The 15,854-nt window shown below is 42.2% G+C and overlaps 1 protein-coding gene across 6 annotated transcripts in view; it reads right to left on the bottom strand.

Moving 5' to 3' along the window:
* Nucleotides 1–15,854, bottom strand: part of dennd3a (DENN/MADD domain containing 3a) — a 45,415-nt gene that overhangs the window by 2,467 nt on the left and 27,094 nt on the right. For 5 of the 6 annotated variants that reach the window (XM_035792866.2, XM_035792865.2, XM_035792869.2 and 2 more), the window contains 9 exons: nucleotides 14,159–14,257; nucleotides 13,052–13,311; nucleotides 11,920–12,090; nucleotides 10,741–10,870; nucleotides 10,384–10,491; nucleotides 6,068–6,210; nucleotides 5,498–5,658; nucleotides 4,908–5,047; nucleotides 3,402–3,520 (listed from right to left, as the gene is read on the bottom strand). In XM_035792866.2, the coding sequence (XP_035648759.1) occupies nucleotides 3,402–3,520; nucleotides 4,908–5,047; nucleotides 5,498–5,658; nucleotides 6,068–6,210; nucleotides 10,384–10,491; nucleotides 10,741–10,870; nucleotides 11,920–12,090; nucleotides 13,052–13,311; nucleotides 14,159–14,257 (1,331 nt within the window). The remainder of the gene's footprint in view (nucleotides 1–3,401; nucleotides 3,521–4,907; nucleotides 5,048–5,497; nucleotides 5,659–6,067; nucleotides 6,211–10,383; nucleotides 10,492–10,740; nucleotides 10,871–11,919; nucleotides 12,091–13,051; nucleotides 13,312–14,158; nucleotides 14,258–15,854) is intronic. The other variant, XM_035792871.2, reaches the window with a different exon arrangement.

Below are 15,854 nucleotides of genomic sequence, written 5' to 3'. Positions count from 1 at the left end.
ACAACTGCTGTCCCTAAAATCATTGACATACATTAGCCTACTGTAACCACACACAGAGAGGTTGTGTGTGTATGTGTTAAGGTTGGGCGACTGTGTACAAGCCTACGTCGCCCGATTGCGCCCCATAGCGATCCTCAATCGCTATATGGGGGGGTGCAGTGCAGGTGTTATCTCCCATCTTTTGGATCTGTATTTTTTTTCCACAGACATTCAGGCCAGTGTTCAAATTGTACTCCTACTTGAAGTTCAGTAGCAGTTGTTTTGATGTACCTTTTAATAAATTATTGTAACTTTGTGGCAGGATTGTTTTAGGTGTCTAGAGTATATCTAGAGAGAGCACTACAATATTTAGTTTTTGTTGTCATATTGACAAGCAGGTAATTTAATTTATTTCCATGGAAATATAAAGTTTATTTGGAAAACAATAAATATGTTTAAAAGCATTCATGAATTGCGTACATTTAATATGCTAACTATTACTCTTGTTAAATATATGAAATGGTATTAAATTTGGTGAAGAGCACATTATGACTTGTTTAGGACTCGAAACTCAAAGTTTAGAACTTGAGACTTGACTCAGACTTGCCTGTCTTCACTTGGGACTTGACTTGGGACTTGAGTGCTAAGGCTCGAAACTTACTTATGACTTGTAAAAACAATGACTTGGTCCCACCTCTGCCTTTTACCATACCCACACACTTAGAAGCCAGGCCCAGACAATCAGGATGAGGTTTCCCCCCCCAAAAAAGGGCTTTATTTCAGACTGAAAAACTCCTCAGTTTCATCACCTGTCAGGGTGGCTGATCTCAGACAATCCCGCAAGTGAAGAAACCAGATGGAGTTCCTGGGTTGGCGTGGTAACACGTGGTCTGCGGTTGTGAGGCCGGGTAGACGTACAGCCAAATTCTCTAAAACAACGTTTGAGGCGGCTTATGGTAGAGAAACGGACATTATATTATCTGGCAACATCTCTAGTGGACAATCCTGCAGTCAGCATGCCAATTGCACACTCCCTCAACTTGAGACATCTGTGGCATTGTGTCGTGACAAAAATGCACATTTTAGAGTGGCATTTTATTTTCTCCAGCACAAGGTGCACCTGTGTAATGATCATGCTTTTTAATCAGCTTCTTGATATGCCACACCTGGCAGGTGGATGGATTATCTTGGAGAAATGCTCACTAACAAGGATGTAAACAAATTTGTGCACTAAATTTGAGAGAAATAAGCTTTATGTGTATGGAAAATTCCGAGGATATTTTATTTCAGCTCATCACACACACACACACGTGGGGTTGTTCAAAAAGGAGGAAAATGTTAGTGTTTTACGTCAACTGAATTGCCTTTGTGACTATACACGGAGTATAGCAAATATTAGGTACACCTTCCTAATATTGAGTTGCACCCCCTTTTGCCCTCAGAACAGTCTCAATTCGTCAGGGCATAGACTCTACAAGGTGTCGAAAGCATTCCACAGGGATGCTTGGCCCATGTTGGCGCCAATGCTTCCTAAAGTTGTGTCAAGTTGGCTGGATGTCCTTTGGGTGGTGGACCATTCTTGATATACAAGGGAAACTGTTTAGCATGAGAAACCCAGCAGCGTTGCAGTTCTTGACACAAACCGGTGCGCCTGGCACCTACTACTACCATACCCTGTTCATAGGGAATTAAATCTATTTCCCATTCACTCTCAATGGCACACAATCCATGTCTCAAATCCTTCTTTAACCCGTCTCCTCCCCTTCATCTATACTGACTGAAGTAGAGTTAACAAGTGACATCAATAAGGGATCAGAGCTTCACCTGGTCAGTCTATGTCATGGAAAGAGCAGGTGTTAACATTTTATATACTCAGTACGTGTGTATAGATAGATGGATAGAGATATATACACACAGTACAGTTGGAGAGTAATAATATAAATAATAATATATGCCATTTAGCAGACGCTTTTATCCAAAGCGACTTACAGTCATGTGTGCATACATTCTACGTATGGGTGGTCCCGGGGATCGAACCCACTACCCTGGCGTTACAAGCGCCATGCTCTACCAACTGAGCTATTCAGACACCTTGACTTTTTCCACATTTTGTTACAGCCTTCTAAAATTGATTACATATTTTTTTCCCCTCAATCTACAAACAATAATACTACCACAATGAAAAAGCGAAAACAGGTTTTTAGAAATGTTTGAGCTCAGGTGCATCATTGATCATCCTTGAGATTTTGACAACTTGGAGTCCACCTGTGGTCAATTCAATTGATTAGACATTATTTGGAAAAGCTCACCTGTCTATATAAAGATCCCACAGTTGACAGTGCATGTCAGAGCAAAAACCAAGCCATGAGGTCAAAGGAATTGTCTGTACAGCTCTGAGACAGGATTGTGTCGAGGCACAGATCTGGGGAAAGGTACCAAAACATTTCTGCAGCATTGAAGGTCCCCGAGAACACAGTGGCCACCATCATTCTTAAATGGAAGAAGTTTGGAACCAAGACTCGTCCTAGAGCTGGCCGCCCAGCCAAACTGAGCAATCGGGGGAGAAGGGAATTGTGCCCGGGAGGTGACCAAGTACCTGATGGTCACTGACAGTTTCTCTGTGGAGATGGGAGAATGTTCCAGAAGGACAACCACTCTGCAGCACTCCCCCAATCAGGCCTTTATTGTAGTGTCCAGACGGAAGCCACTCCTCAGTAAAAAGGCACATGACAGCCCGCTTGGAGTTTGCCAAAAGGCACCTACAGGAGTCTCAGACCATGAGAAACAAGATTCTCTGGTCTGATGAAACCAAAATTGAACTCCTTGGCCTGAATGCTAAATGTCACGTCTGGAGGAAACCTGACACCATCCCTACGGTGAAGCATGGTGGTGGCAGCATCATGCTGTGGGGATGTTCTTCAGCCGCAGGGACTGGGATACTAGTCAGGTTCAAGGGAAAGCTGAACGGAGCAAAGTACAGAGAGATCCTTGATGATAATCTGCTCAGGACCTCAGACTGGGTTGAAGGTTCACCTTCCAACAGGACAACAACCCTAAGCACACAGCCAAGACAACGCAGGAGTGGCTTCTGGACAAGTGTCTGAATGTCCTTGAGTGGCCCAGCAAGAGCACAGACTTGAACCCAATCCCAAGGATCTGCAGAGAAGAATGAGAGAAACTCCCCAAATACAGGTGTGCCAAGTTTGTAGCGTCATACCCAATAAGACTCGAGGCTGCAAACAATGCCAAAGGCGCTTCAACAAAGTACTGAGTAAAAGGTCTGAATACTTCTGTAAATGTGATCTCAGCTTTTCAAATTTATAAAAATGTGTTTTTGCTTTGTCATTATGGGGTATTGTGTGAAGATTGATGGGGGGTCCGAATACTTTGTATATCTCTATATGACCACAGACACTACCCACCTCATGGTAGAGCAGAAGGCTGCTGAAGGCAGTTGGGGAGCCACAGAGCTGCTCAGGAAGGGAGATCTTGCGATGTAACATTCCGTTTTTCCACACCTCCATAATGCAGTCTCTGGCACCTGAATGATGTAGGAGGAATAACATTCCCAAATCACAAATAAAACAATCAATAAGAATATTATTATTATTATTATTATTATTATTATTATTATTAAGAATCCATCTGTCATCTGTGATCCACCTCCAAGCAGACGACACCATGTTGTATACTTCTGGCCCTTCTTTAGACACTGCATTAACAAACCTCCAGACGAGCTTCAATGCCATACAACTCTCCTTCCGTGGCCTCCAACTGCTCTAAAATGCAAGTAAAACTAAATGCACGCTCTTCAACCGATCTCTGCCCACACCTGCCTGCCGGTCCAGCATCACTACTCTGGACGGTTCTGACTTAGAATATGTGGACAACTACAAATACCTAGGTGTTTGGTTAGACTGTAAACTCTCCTTCCAGACTCACATTAAGCATCTCCAATCCAAAATTAAATCTAGAATCGGATTCCTATTTCGCAAAACAAAGCATCTTTCACTCATGCTGCCAAACATACCCTCGTAAAACTGACTATCCAACCGATCCTCGACTTCGGCAATGTCATTTACAAAATAGCCTCAGCAAAGTGGATGCAGTCTATCACAGTGCCATCCGTTTTGTCACCAAAGCCCCATATACTACCCACCACAGCGACCTATGTTCTCGTTGGCTGGCACTCGCTTCATATTCGTACCCACTGGCTCCAGGTCATCTATAAATCTTTGCTAGGTAAAGCCCCGCCTTATCTCAGCTCACTGGTTACCATAGCAGCACCCACCCGTAGCACCCACTCCAGCAGGTATATTTCACTGGTCTCCCCCAACGTCAATTCCTCCTTTGGCCACCTTTCCTTCCAGTTCTCTGCTGCCAATGACTGGAACGAATTGCAAAAATCACTGAAGCTGGAGACCCATATCTCCCTCACTAACTTTCAGCACCAGCTGTCAGAGCAGCTCACAGATCACTGCACCGGTACATAGCCCATCTGTTAATAGCCCATCCAACTACCTCATCCCCATATTGTTATTTCATTTTTTTTGCTCCTTTGCACCCCAGTATCTCTACTTGCACATTCATCTTCTGCACATCTATCACTCCAGTGTTTAATTGCTAAATTGTAATTATTTCGCCACTATGGCCTATTTATTGCCTTACCTCACCTCATTTGCACACACTGTACATATACTTTTTCTATTGTGTTATTGACTGTATGTTTGTTTATTCCATGTGTAACTCTGTGTTGTTGTTTGTGTCGCACTGCTTTGCTTTATCTTGGCCAGGTCGCAGTTGTAAATGAGAACTTGTTCTCAACTGGCTTACCTGGTTAAATAAATGTGAAATAAAAATGCACAGTAGTATAGTACAACCAGAAGTTATTTTAAGTACCCTATTTTTATGCTTGTACATGTACTTACAGCACCATAGGGTTCCATTGCAGAGCTGAACGGACTGGAGACCGTCGCAGGAGACCCGGAACTGTTTCCTGACCTGTAACGTGGACACGTCCCACACTATCACTGCACCCTCCGCACTGCAGGAGTATGCCAGCTTGGGGCTGCAACAGGGAATACATGTTCAGGTAAAGATTCATGTTATTCATAACCACAGGGAAAAATCAGCAGGGTCGTGTTTATTGTGGCACACCGTAGCGAAATGTTTTTAAAACGGGAAAGAGCATTTCATATTGGACACGTTCAGATAGTCGCTTCCTGCTTAACTCCATTGTCCTCCTTTTGGTGCCTAATGAACACGACCCAGGCATAAAGAAAGGATGTTATACTTAAAACAATTTTACTTCGAGCTGGGACTGCTCATTGATGCTGTTATCATGCGCTCCTAAAAAGACAGCTCTCTCTGTGGATATGATGCCAGTAGTAGTTGTATGTTTAACTTTACTCTATTACATTTCATTTTACAAGGACAGTGCTCATTAATCAACATTACTGTAAATGTAAGTTTAAGCCAGCCAGATAGTTTTCAACTGCATGTCATTGTCACCCCTCACCTGTATTTCTCGCTGCGTTCCCCTAGGGACAGCCCTGTGACCTCACTGCGGTGGTCTGTCAGTTGCTTGTTACAGGACATGCTGCGGGTGCTGATTATGTAAATTACTGAATCCTGGGAGCCAATCCACACTTGCTGCCGGTCCACTCCCAGCATGCAGTTCTGGACAAAACAACAAAACATGGAATCTCAGGACCATGTTACCAGACAGGCTGGTCTACCTATTTCAAACCAGGTGGCCTGCCTATTTCAAACCAGGTGGCCTGCCTATTTCAAACCATGGCACCAAGACATTTCAGACATAAAACACCATTTCAAAAACATAGAAGCAGGTCCAAGCAGGTCATTTCAGTCATAACATACTGTACCCACCAGGGGTCAGCAGAATCCCTTGAGCTTTTCATCTACACAAACACTAAATATAGCCAAATGGGACCAAGCAGAAGACGACTAAATGTATTAAGTGAATTACTACTGCTTTTTGATAATTCTATAAATTGTCCTCCTCCCTTCAATTTGCCTACTCCTTTAAAATAGTGGTCCCATCCCCATTCCACATCCACAGCCATACCACTTGTGAAGTTCCCACTTGGACTTGGTTCTGCTGCATGGACCAGCTGGCTGCATCAAACACCACCACCTTCCCGTCACTCAGGGCACACCACAGTTTGGGGTTCCCATCACCCTCAGAGTCAGGCGACACACCCAGCTGGCCTGAGAATGTGAACAAAAATATTGCTGAATTCAGGAACCCCTGACTCTGCATTTTCTATGCATCTATTTCTATTGTCCTACAAGCATGGCAGAATATTTCTCATATGCTGAAAAAGTCTATATACTGTAGGTCTGATTCAAATACAGTAAGTAGCTCATGGCTTGACTAGTAGAGATGGTAACTACAGTGCATTTGGAAAGTATTCAGGCCCCTTGACTTCTGCCACAATGTTATGTTACAGCCTTATTCTAAAATGGATTAAATCGCCCTCCCCTCTCAACATGCATACAATAGCCCATAATTACAAAGCAAAAACAAAGCTCTAAGGACAATTCCGTCGATCTCATGACTTGGTTTTTGCTCTGACATGCACTGTCAACTGTGGGACCTTATATAGACAGGCGTGTGCCTTTCCAAATCTTGTTCAATCAATTGAATTTACCACAGGTGGACTCCAATCAAGTTGTAGAAATATGTCAAGGATGATCAATGGAAACAAGATGCACCTGAGCTCAATTTATAGTCTCATAGCAAAGGGTCTGAATACTTGAATAAGGTATGTTTTTAATTTTTTTTGCAGAAATGTCTAAACTTGTTTTCACTTTGTCATTATGGGCTATTGTGTGTAGATCAAGAGATTTTTTTTATTAAATCAATTTTAGAATAAAGCTGTAACCTAACAAAATGTGGGAAAAGTCAAGGGGTCTGAATACTTTCCGAATGCACTGTATACAGTTAAGTTAAAAATATAAAAAATCCCTGATGAAGGCTGAGGCTGAAATGCATTGAATATGCTTCATTTATAATAAATACATATATTCTAATACATCTAGTGTCTTATGTGCAAAGGTGAAGCTCTCTCACACACACACTGAAGAAGTGTAAACATTTAGTTACACAATGGCAGACATATGGAACTTTTCAGACAACAATCCATATTATGGAATAGAACCTAAATCTGTCCTCCTTCAGCCTAGCTGTTCCATTTCCTCTTACGGCCTAACATTTATTTTTCAAATCATAATAGGAAAAAGAAAAGAATTTGATGTGTCACATCCTCCCTTTCTTGGGGAGGAGTGATGAACAGAACAGAAAGGAGGGGAGGAGGGAATCTGTCCAAGGGTACATAAGTGACCTACATTTAGTCCCAGAGAGCTGGGACTTCAACGGTGCTCTGAGCTGATGTAGCACTATTACTAATGCCTAGAGCGATGCTTCTCAAACCTCTCCACCTAGACATTTCACAAGTTTGTTGTCGCCCTGAACTAGCTCCCCTGATTTACCTATTCAAGGGTTTGATGATTAGTTGACAAGTTGAATCAGGTGTGCTAGCTCTGGAATTGTTCAAAGATATGGAACGTCTTGGGGGTCTCCAAGAAGAGGTTTGTGAACCACAGGCCTAGAGTGTCAAGTCCAGGCCCCGTACCATGGCCACTACCATACCCCCTTCTAATTGGTTACAGATGGACCAATCAGGGGGAAGGCTCAGACAAACACACCACTGTCTGTGAGAGGACCAGGGGAAGGAGTAGGGAGAAGGGACACGGTGTTAAACAAAGAAGCTGCTGTTGGATCCTTGATGTCACTAGGGTAGCCTAGTGGTTAGAGCTGACAAGGTACAAATCTGTCGTTCTGCCCCTGAACAGGCAGTTAACCCACTGTTCCTAGGCAGTCATTGAAAATAAGAATTTGTTCTTAACTGACTTGCCTAGTTAAATAAAGGTAAACTAAATCAAATAAAAAAGACACAGGCTCCTTTACACAGAGTGCTGGGACTGAGGAGCCTTGGAGACTACAGCATGTTTCTTACGATGTGCCTAGTAAAAACACGAACCGTACAAATGAGTCAGAATCAAACATCTCACTGTGTCAGATAGTGTAATACATCTACTTTGTGCATGACGAGTTACTTTTTCTAACAATTGTTTACAGACAGATTATTTCACTGTATCACATTTCCAGTGGGTAAGAAGTTTACATACACTAAGTTGACTGTACCTTTAAACAGCTTGGAAAATTGTCATGGCTTTAGGAGCTTCTGATAGGCTAATTGACATAATTTGAGTCAATTGGAGGTGTACCTGTGAATGTATTTCAAGGTCTTCCTTCAAACTTTGTGCCTCTTTGTGCCTCTTTGCTTGACATCATGGGAAAATCAAAAGCAATCAGCCAAGACCTCAGAAAAATAATTGTAGACCTCCACAAGTCTGGTTCATCCTTGGGAGCAATTTTAAAACGCCTGAAGGGAACACGTTTATCTGTACAAAGAATAGTATACAAGTATAAACACCATGGGACTAAGCAGCCGTCATACCGCTCCGGAAGGAGACGCGTTCTGTCTCCTAGAGATGAACGTATTAGTGCGAAAAGTGTAAATCAAGAACAATAGAAATGGACCTTGTGAAGATGCTGGAGGAAACGGTTAAAAAAGTATCTATAAAAAAGTATCAGTAAAACAAGTAAAAAGTATCAGTAAAACGAGTCCTATATCGATATAACCTGAAAGGCCGCTCCGCAAGGAAGAAGCCACTGCTCCAAAACCTCCATAAAAAAGCCAGACTACGGTTTGCAACTGCACATGGAGACAAAAATCATACTTTTTGGAGAAATGTCCTCTGGTCTGATGAAACAAAAATAGAACTGTTTGGCCATAATGACCATCATTATGTTTGGAAGAAAAAGGGGGAGGCTTGCAAGCCGAAGAACATCATCCCAACTGTGAAGCATGGGGGTGGCAGCATCATGTTGTGGGGGTGCTTTGCTGTAGGAGGGACTGGTGCACTTCACAAAATAGATTATTATTATTATTAAATTATGTGGATATATTGCTTGGTTGCAAATCGGTCTTCCAAATGGACAATGACCCCAAACATACTTCCAATGTTGTGGCAAAATGGCTTAAGGACAACAAAGTCAAGGTATTAGAGTGGCCATCACAAAGCCCTGACCTCATTCCTATAGAAAATTTGTGGGCAGAACTGAAAAAGCGTGTGCGATTAAGGAGGCTTACAAACCTGACTCAGTTCCACCAGCTCTGTCAGGAGGAATGGGCCAAAATTCACCCAACTTATTGTGGGAAGCTTGTGGAAGGCTACCCGAAAACCTTTGACCCAAGTTAAACAATTTAAAGGCAATGCTACCAAATACTAATTGAGTGTATGTATACTTCTGACCCACTGGGAATGTGATGAAAGAAATAAAATCTGAAATAAATCTCTACTATTATTCTGACATTTCACATTCTTAAAATAAAGTGGTGACCCTAACTGACCTCAGACAGGGAATATTTACTCGGATTAAATGTCAAGAATGGTGAAAAACAGAGTTTAAATGTATTTGGTTAAGGTGTATGTAAACTTCAGACTTCAACTGTGATATAAACATTTGTGGTTTGAGTAGGAGGAACAATCACAGTGATTCCATTTAGACTATATGAGTCTACTATCAGTAAGCACTGCATGAACCTAAGGATGAAACTAAGGAACACAACAGGAAGTGGTTGGTGGTGATGAGTTGGGAAAAGCTGTGCCTCATTATTTGTTTAAGAGGCAGTGAAATAAAATAAAAATGCCTCTGGCCCTTTTTGCCAAGCCTCCTCCTGTAACCTGACATCGTCACTGTCCAAACAGCAGTAGCGGGTGTGACAGACCTGGGTTCAAACACCATTTAAAATACTTAAGCTATGCTTGATTGAGCTTGCCTGTTGTAATGGAACCAATTGAATAGTCACAAAAGTGCAAACCCCACGCACCTGGCACTCAAGGCAGATTAAAACAAACACACAAAGTATTTGAAGGATTATTAAATAGTATTTGAAACCAGGTCTGGAGTGTGACATATGTTACTAGGACACAGACAACATGACTCTCGGGTATTGTTATCATGCAATACCTCAACTACAGAACACAGATTTGAGGTGTACTACCATGACAGTCATGATCTAAGGAGTACTGTGTGAGGGTACGTGGTATGTCCTAGACTGGAGGAGAGTTTAGGTTGAATGGGAAATACCAGCAGTACCTACGTGACTTACTGAGCATCCTGTAGGGTGTTTATAGTACTGGGAAATCATTCTATAGATATGTAGTGTTACCAGTTTGTTGAACAGGAACGATGTCTGATGTCATGACTGACACGTTCCTTTGAGACTGAAAGCGTGCCTGGGAGTTTACCTGGGGTGTAAAGCAGAACATCCACTGCCTGGGGGCTGGTCAGGCCCAGAGAAGGGTTGATCTTGTGTTTCAGGGTCTCTGACGTGGATTTAGGGACCATCAGCGGGACTGTTCAGGATGGAGAGAAAGCTCAGAGGTCAAAGTTTGAAATGAATAAAAAAAATCTCCCGAGAAACAAGACTTATAAACATGCGCTTTCTGTAAAGTTATTCATTTCAATGATATAAAATGTTGTGGATTTTTTGGTATGATCTGATGTTTTTCCAGTTTCTTTTTGTCATGAAAAAATATCAACTTTGGGAGACACAAGCTGCTTAAACCTAATTCATAGCTCCACAAATATCTCAGTTGCCATACCTTCCAGTTTCATTCTGTCAAAGTGTGCCAGCTTGGTTGCAGCAAAAATGGCCTTTTGTGACTGCAGACAGCCAACCACTGCATCCATCAACAGGGCGTTGGTCAGAGCCTGCTGCATATACTGGGGGTCCTGAGAGAGCGAGGAAGAGAGAGTAGGAGAGGAAGAGTGAGAAACAATGCAGATTTGAGATTCTATTCATATGTATATGAATTATTATGAACGTCACACATTCTATGCTCCAGATGTACAAGAGTCTGTTTCCCATGACATCATGCTGACGTCAACATGAAAAAGAGACGAGGAATAGAAAGCAAAATATCTCTAGGGCCAGTAGTTTGTAACCAGACCAACTGGCTCTTACGGTAACTCCATGGCATCTGACCCATGTGTTGGGGGAGGCTAGCCTGGTGCCAGATCTGTTGGTGCGGTCTTACCAACTCCTTGTCTAGTGTAGTTACTGTCATGCCACGACAGCACAAACAGATCCGGAGCTAGGCTAGCTGGAGGCAGGGGATGAGGCCTTAATTAAAGAGAAAGACAGAACTTAACCCTGGGAAATGCGGTCTTTCCAGTGATAACAGAGAAGATGACAATACATGAAGTGAGATGGGCCGGGGGCCAGCAGCGTCCATGTTGTTTCATGCAGTTTAATAGGGGAAACTGAAGGCTGGAGAGTGGTGCAGACTTTGGACTGGCTGAACAATAGAGCCAAGCCCATATGAAACTCCATAGCTCCCCCTCTTACATGGAATGTCAACCACACCCACTGAGCTACAGTCCAATCTGCCAGAGAGGCCCAGGGTGGGATCAGGACAGAATTGTTTTAGTGCTAACGTTGGCCATCTGTGCTGCTAAAGAAAATCTCCCTTCATAGTGTAGCTACATACTGGCCATACATAGTCGTATGCAGAGCGGGATAGAGAGAGAAGCTATGTCCCAATTATCTCTCCTTCCACCCCAAGGATGTCCTTGTTCACTTCCATTTATGGATTTGAAAGGAAATATCTAGTACAGTAAAAGACATATGGTGAAATAAGGCCCATGCCTTCACCAACCCAATTCCTAGAATTGTGGGAAGTGGTGAACAGGTGCACAATTCATTTTTTAAAAAATTATATAAATTGACACGCACCCAGAGACAGATTAACAAATTATCCAATCACATTTTGACATACTACCTTGTGGTCGTCGGCCATCTTCCTTCCAGCCCACATCTCCTTGACCATGAGGTGCCAGAGCTCAACCTCTGACTTCAGGTTGACCTCGAATGTCTCCTTCCTCAGGGTGGTCTTGATCTTCAAAGACGGGATCCTCAGCAGTAGGAAGGGAGCAGAGGAGATCTTCACCTCCTGAGGTACAAAAGCCAACCGGTTATTCACTAGCCTGATGCCAGATCCATTTGTTCTGTATAGCCAACTCCTATGGTTGTAAAGACTACAGATCTGGGAGCAATTATTCACCTAACACAATCTTTGACATTCATATTTGTAATGTCATATTTGGTAAGACTTTGTATGATAGTACACATGTATAAGGCCTTATGAGTGTATTTATAGTGCCTTATGACATACATACAGTGCACTGTAACACTTGCTATAAGCAATCATAACATGGATAGACCCAGGAAAATGTCCTGTTTCTCAATATGACATTATATGAAATGGAGTGTTTTTAAAAAACAGATGTAGTTGTCTACATTAGCTGCATAGCAGAGCATTGATTACACATCTATAAGCACATCAAACACATTCCTTTTATTGTATAGATTAATGCATGGATGGGCAACTTTGATGGGGGTGGGGGCCACAAAACATCTAAACTGCATACCCATGCATACACCATGTTTTACAGCTCATTTCCTACAATTCTACACATTTTTCCATACGATGGAGAGAAATGTTTGCAGTTTTTAATATGATATCTGAGTGAGACTGACGAACAAAATCAAATGCCCCCACCCCCCAGCCAGTAATTCAACCATGATTACTAAGTTTAGATAGCTGGCCTCTACCAATCTAAAAAATGTTAGCTGACATGAGCTAATTGAATGACTATCAGTGATTGACAGAGAAAAACTGTTGATGTACAACCAAATTTCGAATTTGCACCTTGTGTATTCTACTATTCTAACTTCCAACACTAAGTTGATACCCCGACGGAGTGACTAAAACATTTTTTCATTATTGATCCGAGAGCCTTCAATGTATTCACATACTGTAGTAATATCTATAAAAATATATAGTATCATGAATAATATACAGTATATCACAAAGTGTAGTAGTATCGTAGATCAATTAGGTCCTAACTCACCTCAATGTCTCTGAACTTGGTGACCTCCATGTACCCGGGTCGTCCTTCGGTCAGCAGGAACAGCCGTCTCTGTGTCATGGCGATCTTGCCCACGCCGTGGCTGGTCTTGACCGAAGAGGACAGCTTGAAGACACACTCATTAGCCTCCAAGTGCTCCAGGGCAGAGGCCGGCAGGGCCACTTCCTGAGCCTCGGCCTCAGTCTCCTTCCAGAAGGTGTAGAACACGCGGAATATCTCCGGGTCCACCTGTTTCTGCTGGCCTGCAGGGAGCAGTCAAGAGTCAGGGTTTTGAAACCATAGGGGCAGTTTACATTCACTGTAAACTGGGTATGATTCAACTAGGTTTCTCATTCAAAACAATAATCAATGAGCGAGAATGGAAAGGTGACTAGCAGGGTTGGGGAAGGAGTATTAGGAACCACATTAAACAGCCTTTTTTTGATTGGCTGGTGGAGCAAGTTCATGGTGTGTGGGTTTACTGGAGAAAAAGATTCACACAAAGCTCACTGGACGTTAGGGCCGGGACCATAACAGTATAACAATATTTTTTCCATGGCAAAATTGAAAACACGAAGCAGACTAAACTCTTTAAAAACCTGCCGTACGTAATATATTGTGTTCTATAGCTTGGAAAATAAATAAATGTGACTCTGGATGACAACATAATGATGTTTTTTTCCAACAGAGCGGTTTTTCTAAAAATGTTAAATCCGCTTCATGTTTTGTTTTGATACTGATATTGTCCCTGGCCCTACTGGACGTGCACAGTATGACTCCTATGTAAAGTGAAACATGAGGCACTTTAACACACTTCCATGAGGCTACTCACAGTCCAATAGACCATTGTAAGATAAGAGTCCTGTAACAGTCAATTGAACACTATTCGTCCTTCAAAACAAAGAAAGAAAATATTACCTAGACGTCAGCCATGAATGCTATGTGAGGTGTTTGAAGCGACACGAATGTTAAAAGCAAACACTTCTCAGATTTAAGACCCGAGGGGATAGTTGATTAAGCAGAACACACACAGGCCAAAGCAACACACACCAAGATAGGAGTTGGGCACAGCACAATCTGCAGGCAGTCAGGGTATAATGCTATGCTTACCCTCCAGATTGGAATCAAGGTAAAAGATAGACTGGGAAGAAGCCTTCACCGCAGAGCCACCACCACCACCATGCCAACCCAAGCTGCTCTTACAACATTCTGATCAGGTAAAGGATAAGAAATTAAGCAGATTCAATAGTCAGATGAATTAGCATGGCCATTCACACTACATGTAGTAAGGTATTAACACATCGATCACAGGGACTGGAGTGATTACGGATTATAGGCCAAGTATTATCAATTGGATTATGTTCATGAGTCCCATACAACAAGGGGCTACTGCAAAACTAACATATAGAAGAAAACCTCCACCAAAAGAGACAACCCTCTCTCCTTCACTCTCACTCATTATTTCCCTCTTTCTAAGCTTGGTGTCTGTATTAGAGGTCGACCGATTAAATCGGAATGGCCGATTAATTAGTGCCAATTCCAAGTTTTTCTAACAATCGGAAATCTGTATTTTTGGGTGCCGATTTACCGATTTTATTTTAATTTTTTTTTTCTACTTTTATATAACTAGGCAAGTCAGTTAAGAACACATTCTTATTTTCAATGACGGCCTATGAACGTGGGTTAACTGCCTCTTTCAGGGGCAGAATGACAGATTTTCACCTTGTTAGCTCAGGGGATCCAATCTTGCAACCTTACAGTTAACTAGTCCAACGCAATAACGACCTGCCTCTCTCTCGTTGCGGAGACTGCCTGATATGCGAATGCAGTAAGCCAAGGTAAATTGCTCGCTAGCATTAAACTTATCTTATAAAAACAATCAATCATAATCACTAGTTAACTACACATGGTTGATGATATTACTAGATATTATCTAGCGTGTCCTGCGTTGCATAGAATCTGACTGAGCATACACGTATCTGACTGAGCGGTGGTAGGCAGAAGCAGGTGCATAAACATTCATTCAAACAGCACTTTGTGCGGTTTGCCAGCAGCTCTTCGTTGTGCGTCAAGCATTGCGCTGTTTATGACTTCAAGCCTATCAACTCCCGAGATGAGGCTTGTGTAACCGAAGTGAAATGGTTAGCTAGTTAGCATGTGCTAATAGAGTTTCAAAGGTCACTCGCTCTGAGCCTTCTAGTAGTTGTTCCCCTTGCTCTGCATGGGTAACGCTGCTTCGATGGTGGCTGTTGTCGTTGTGTTGCTGGTTCGAGCCCAGGGAGGAGCGAGGAGAGGGACGGAAGCTATACTGTTACACTGGCAATACTAAAGTGCCTATAAGAACATCCAATAGTCAAAGGTTAATGAAATACAAATGGTATAGAGGGAAATAGTCCTATAATTCCTATAATAACTACAACCTAAAACTTCTAACCTGGGAATATTGAAGACTCATGTTAAAAGTAACCACCAACTTTCATAGGTTCTCATGTTCTGAGCAAGGAACTGAAACGTTAGCTTTCTTACATAGCACATATTGCACTTTTACTTTCTTCTCCAACACTTTGTTTTTGCATTATTTAAACCAAATTGAACAGGTTTCATTATTTACTTGAGGCTAAATTGATTTTATTGATGTATTATATTAAGTTAAAATAAGTGTTCATTCAGTATTGTTGTAATTGTCATTATTACAACAACTAAAATCTGCCGATTCATCGTATCGGCTTTTTTTGGTCCTCCAATAATCGGTATCGGCGTTGAAAAATCATAATCAGTCGACCGCTAGTCTGTATGACTTCCTTAC

This window comes from Oncorhynchus keta, chromosome 19, assembly GCF_023373465.1.
Source record: "Oncorhynchus keta strain PuntledgeMale-10-30-2019 chromosome 19, Oket_V2, whole genome shotgun sequence".
Lineage (NCBI taxonomy): Eukaryota > Metazoa > Chordata > Actinopteri > Salmoniformes > Salmonidae > Oncorhynchus > Oncorhynchus keta.
Note: the sequence above shows the minus strand (reverse complement) of the source record. Positions and strands in the feature narration are given on the sequence as shown.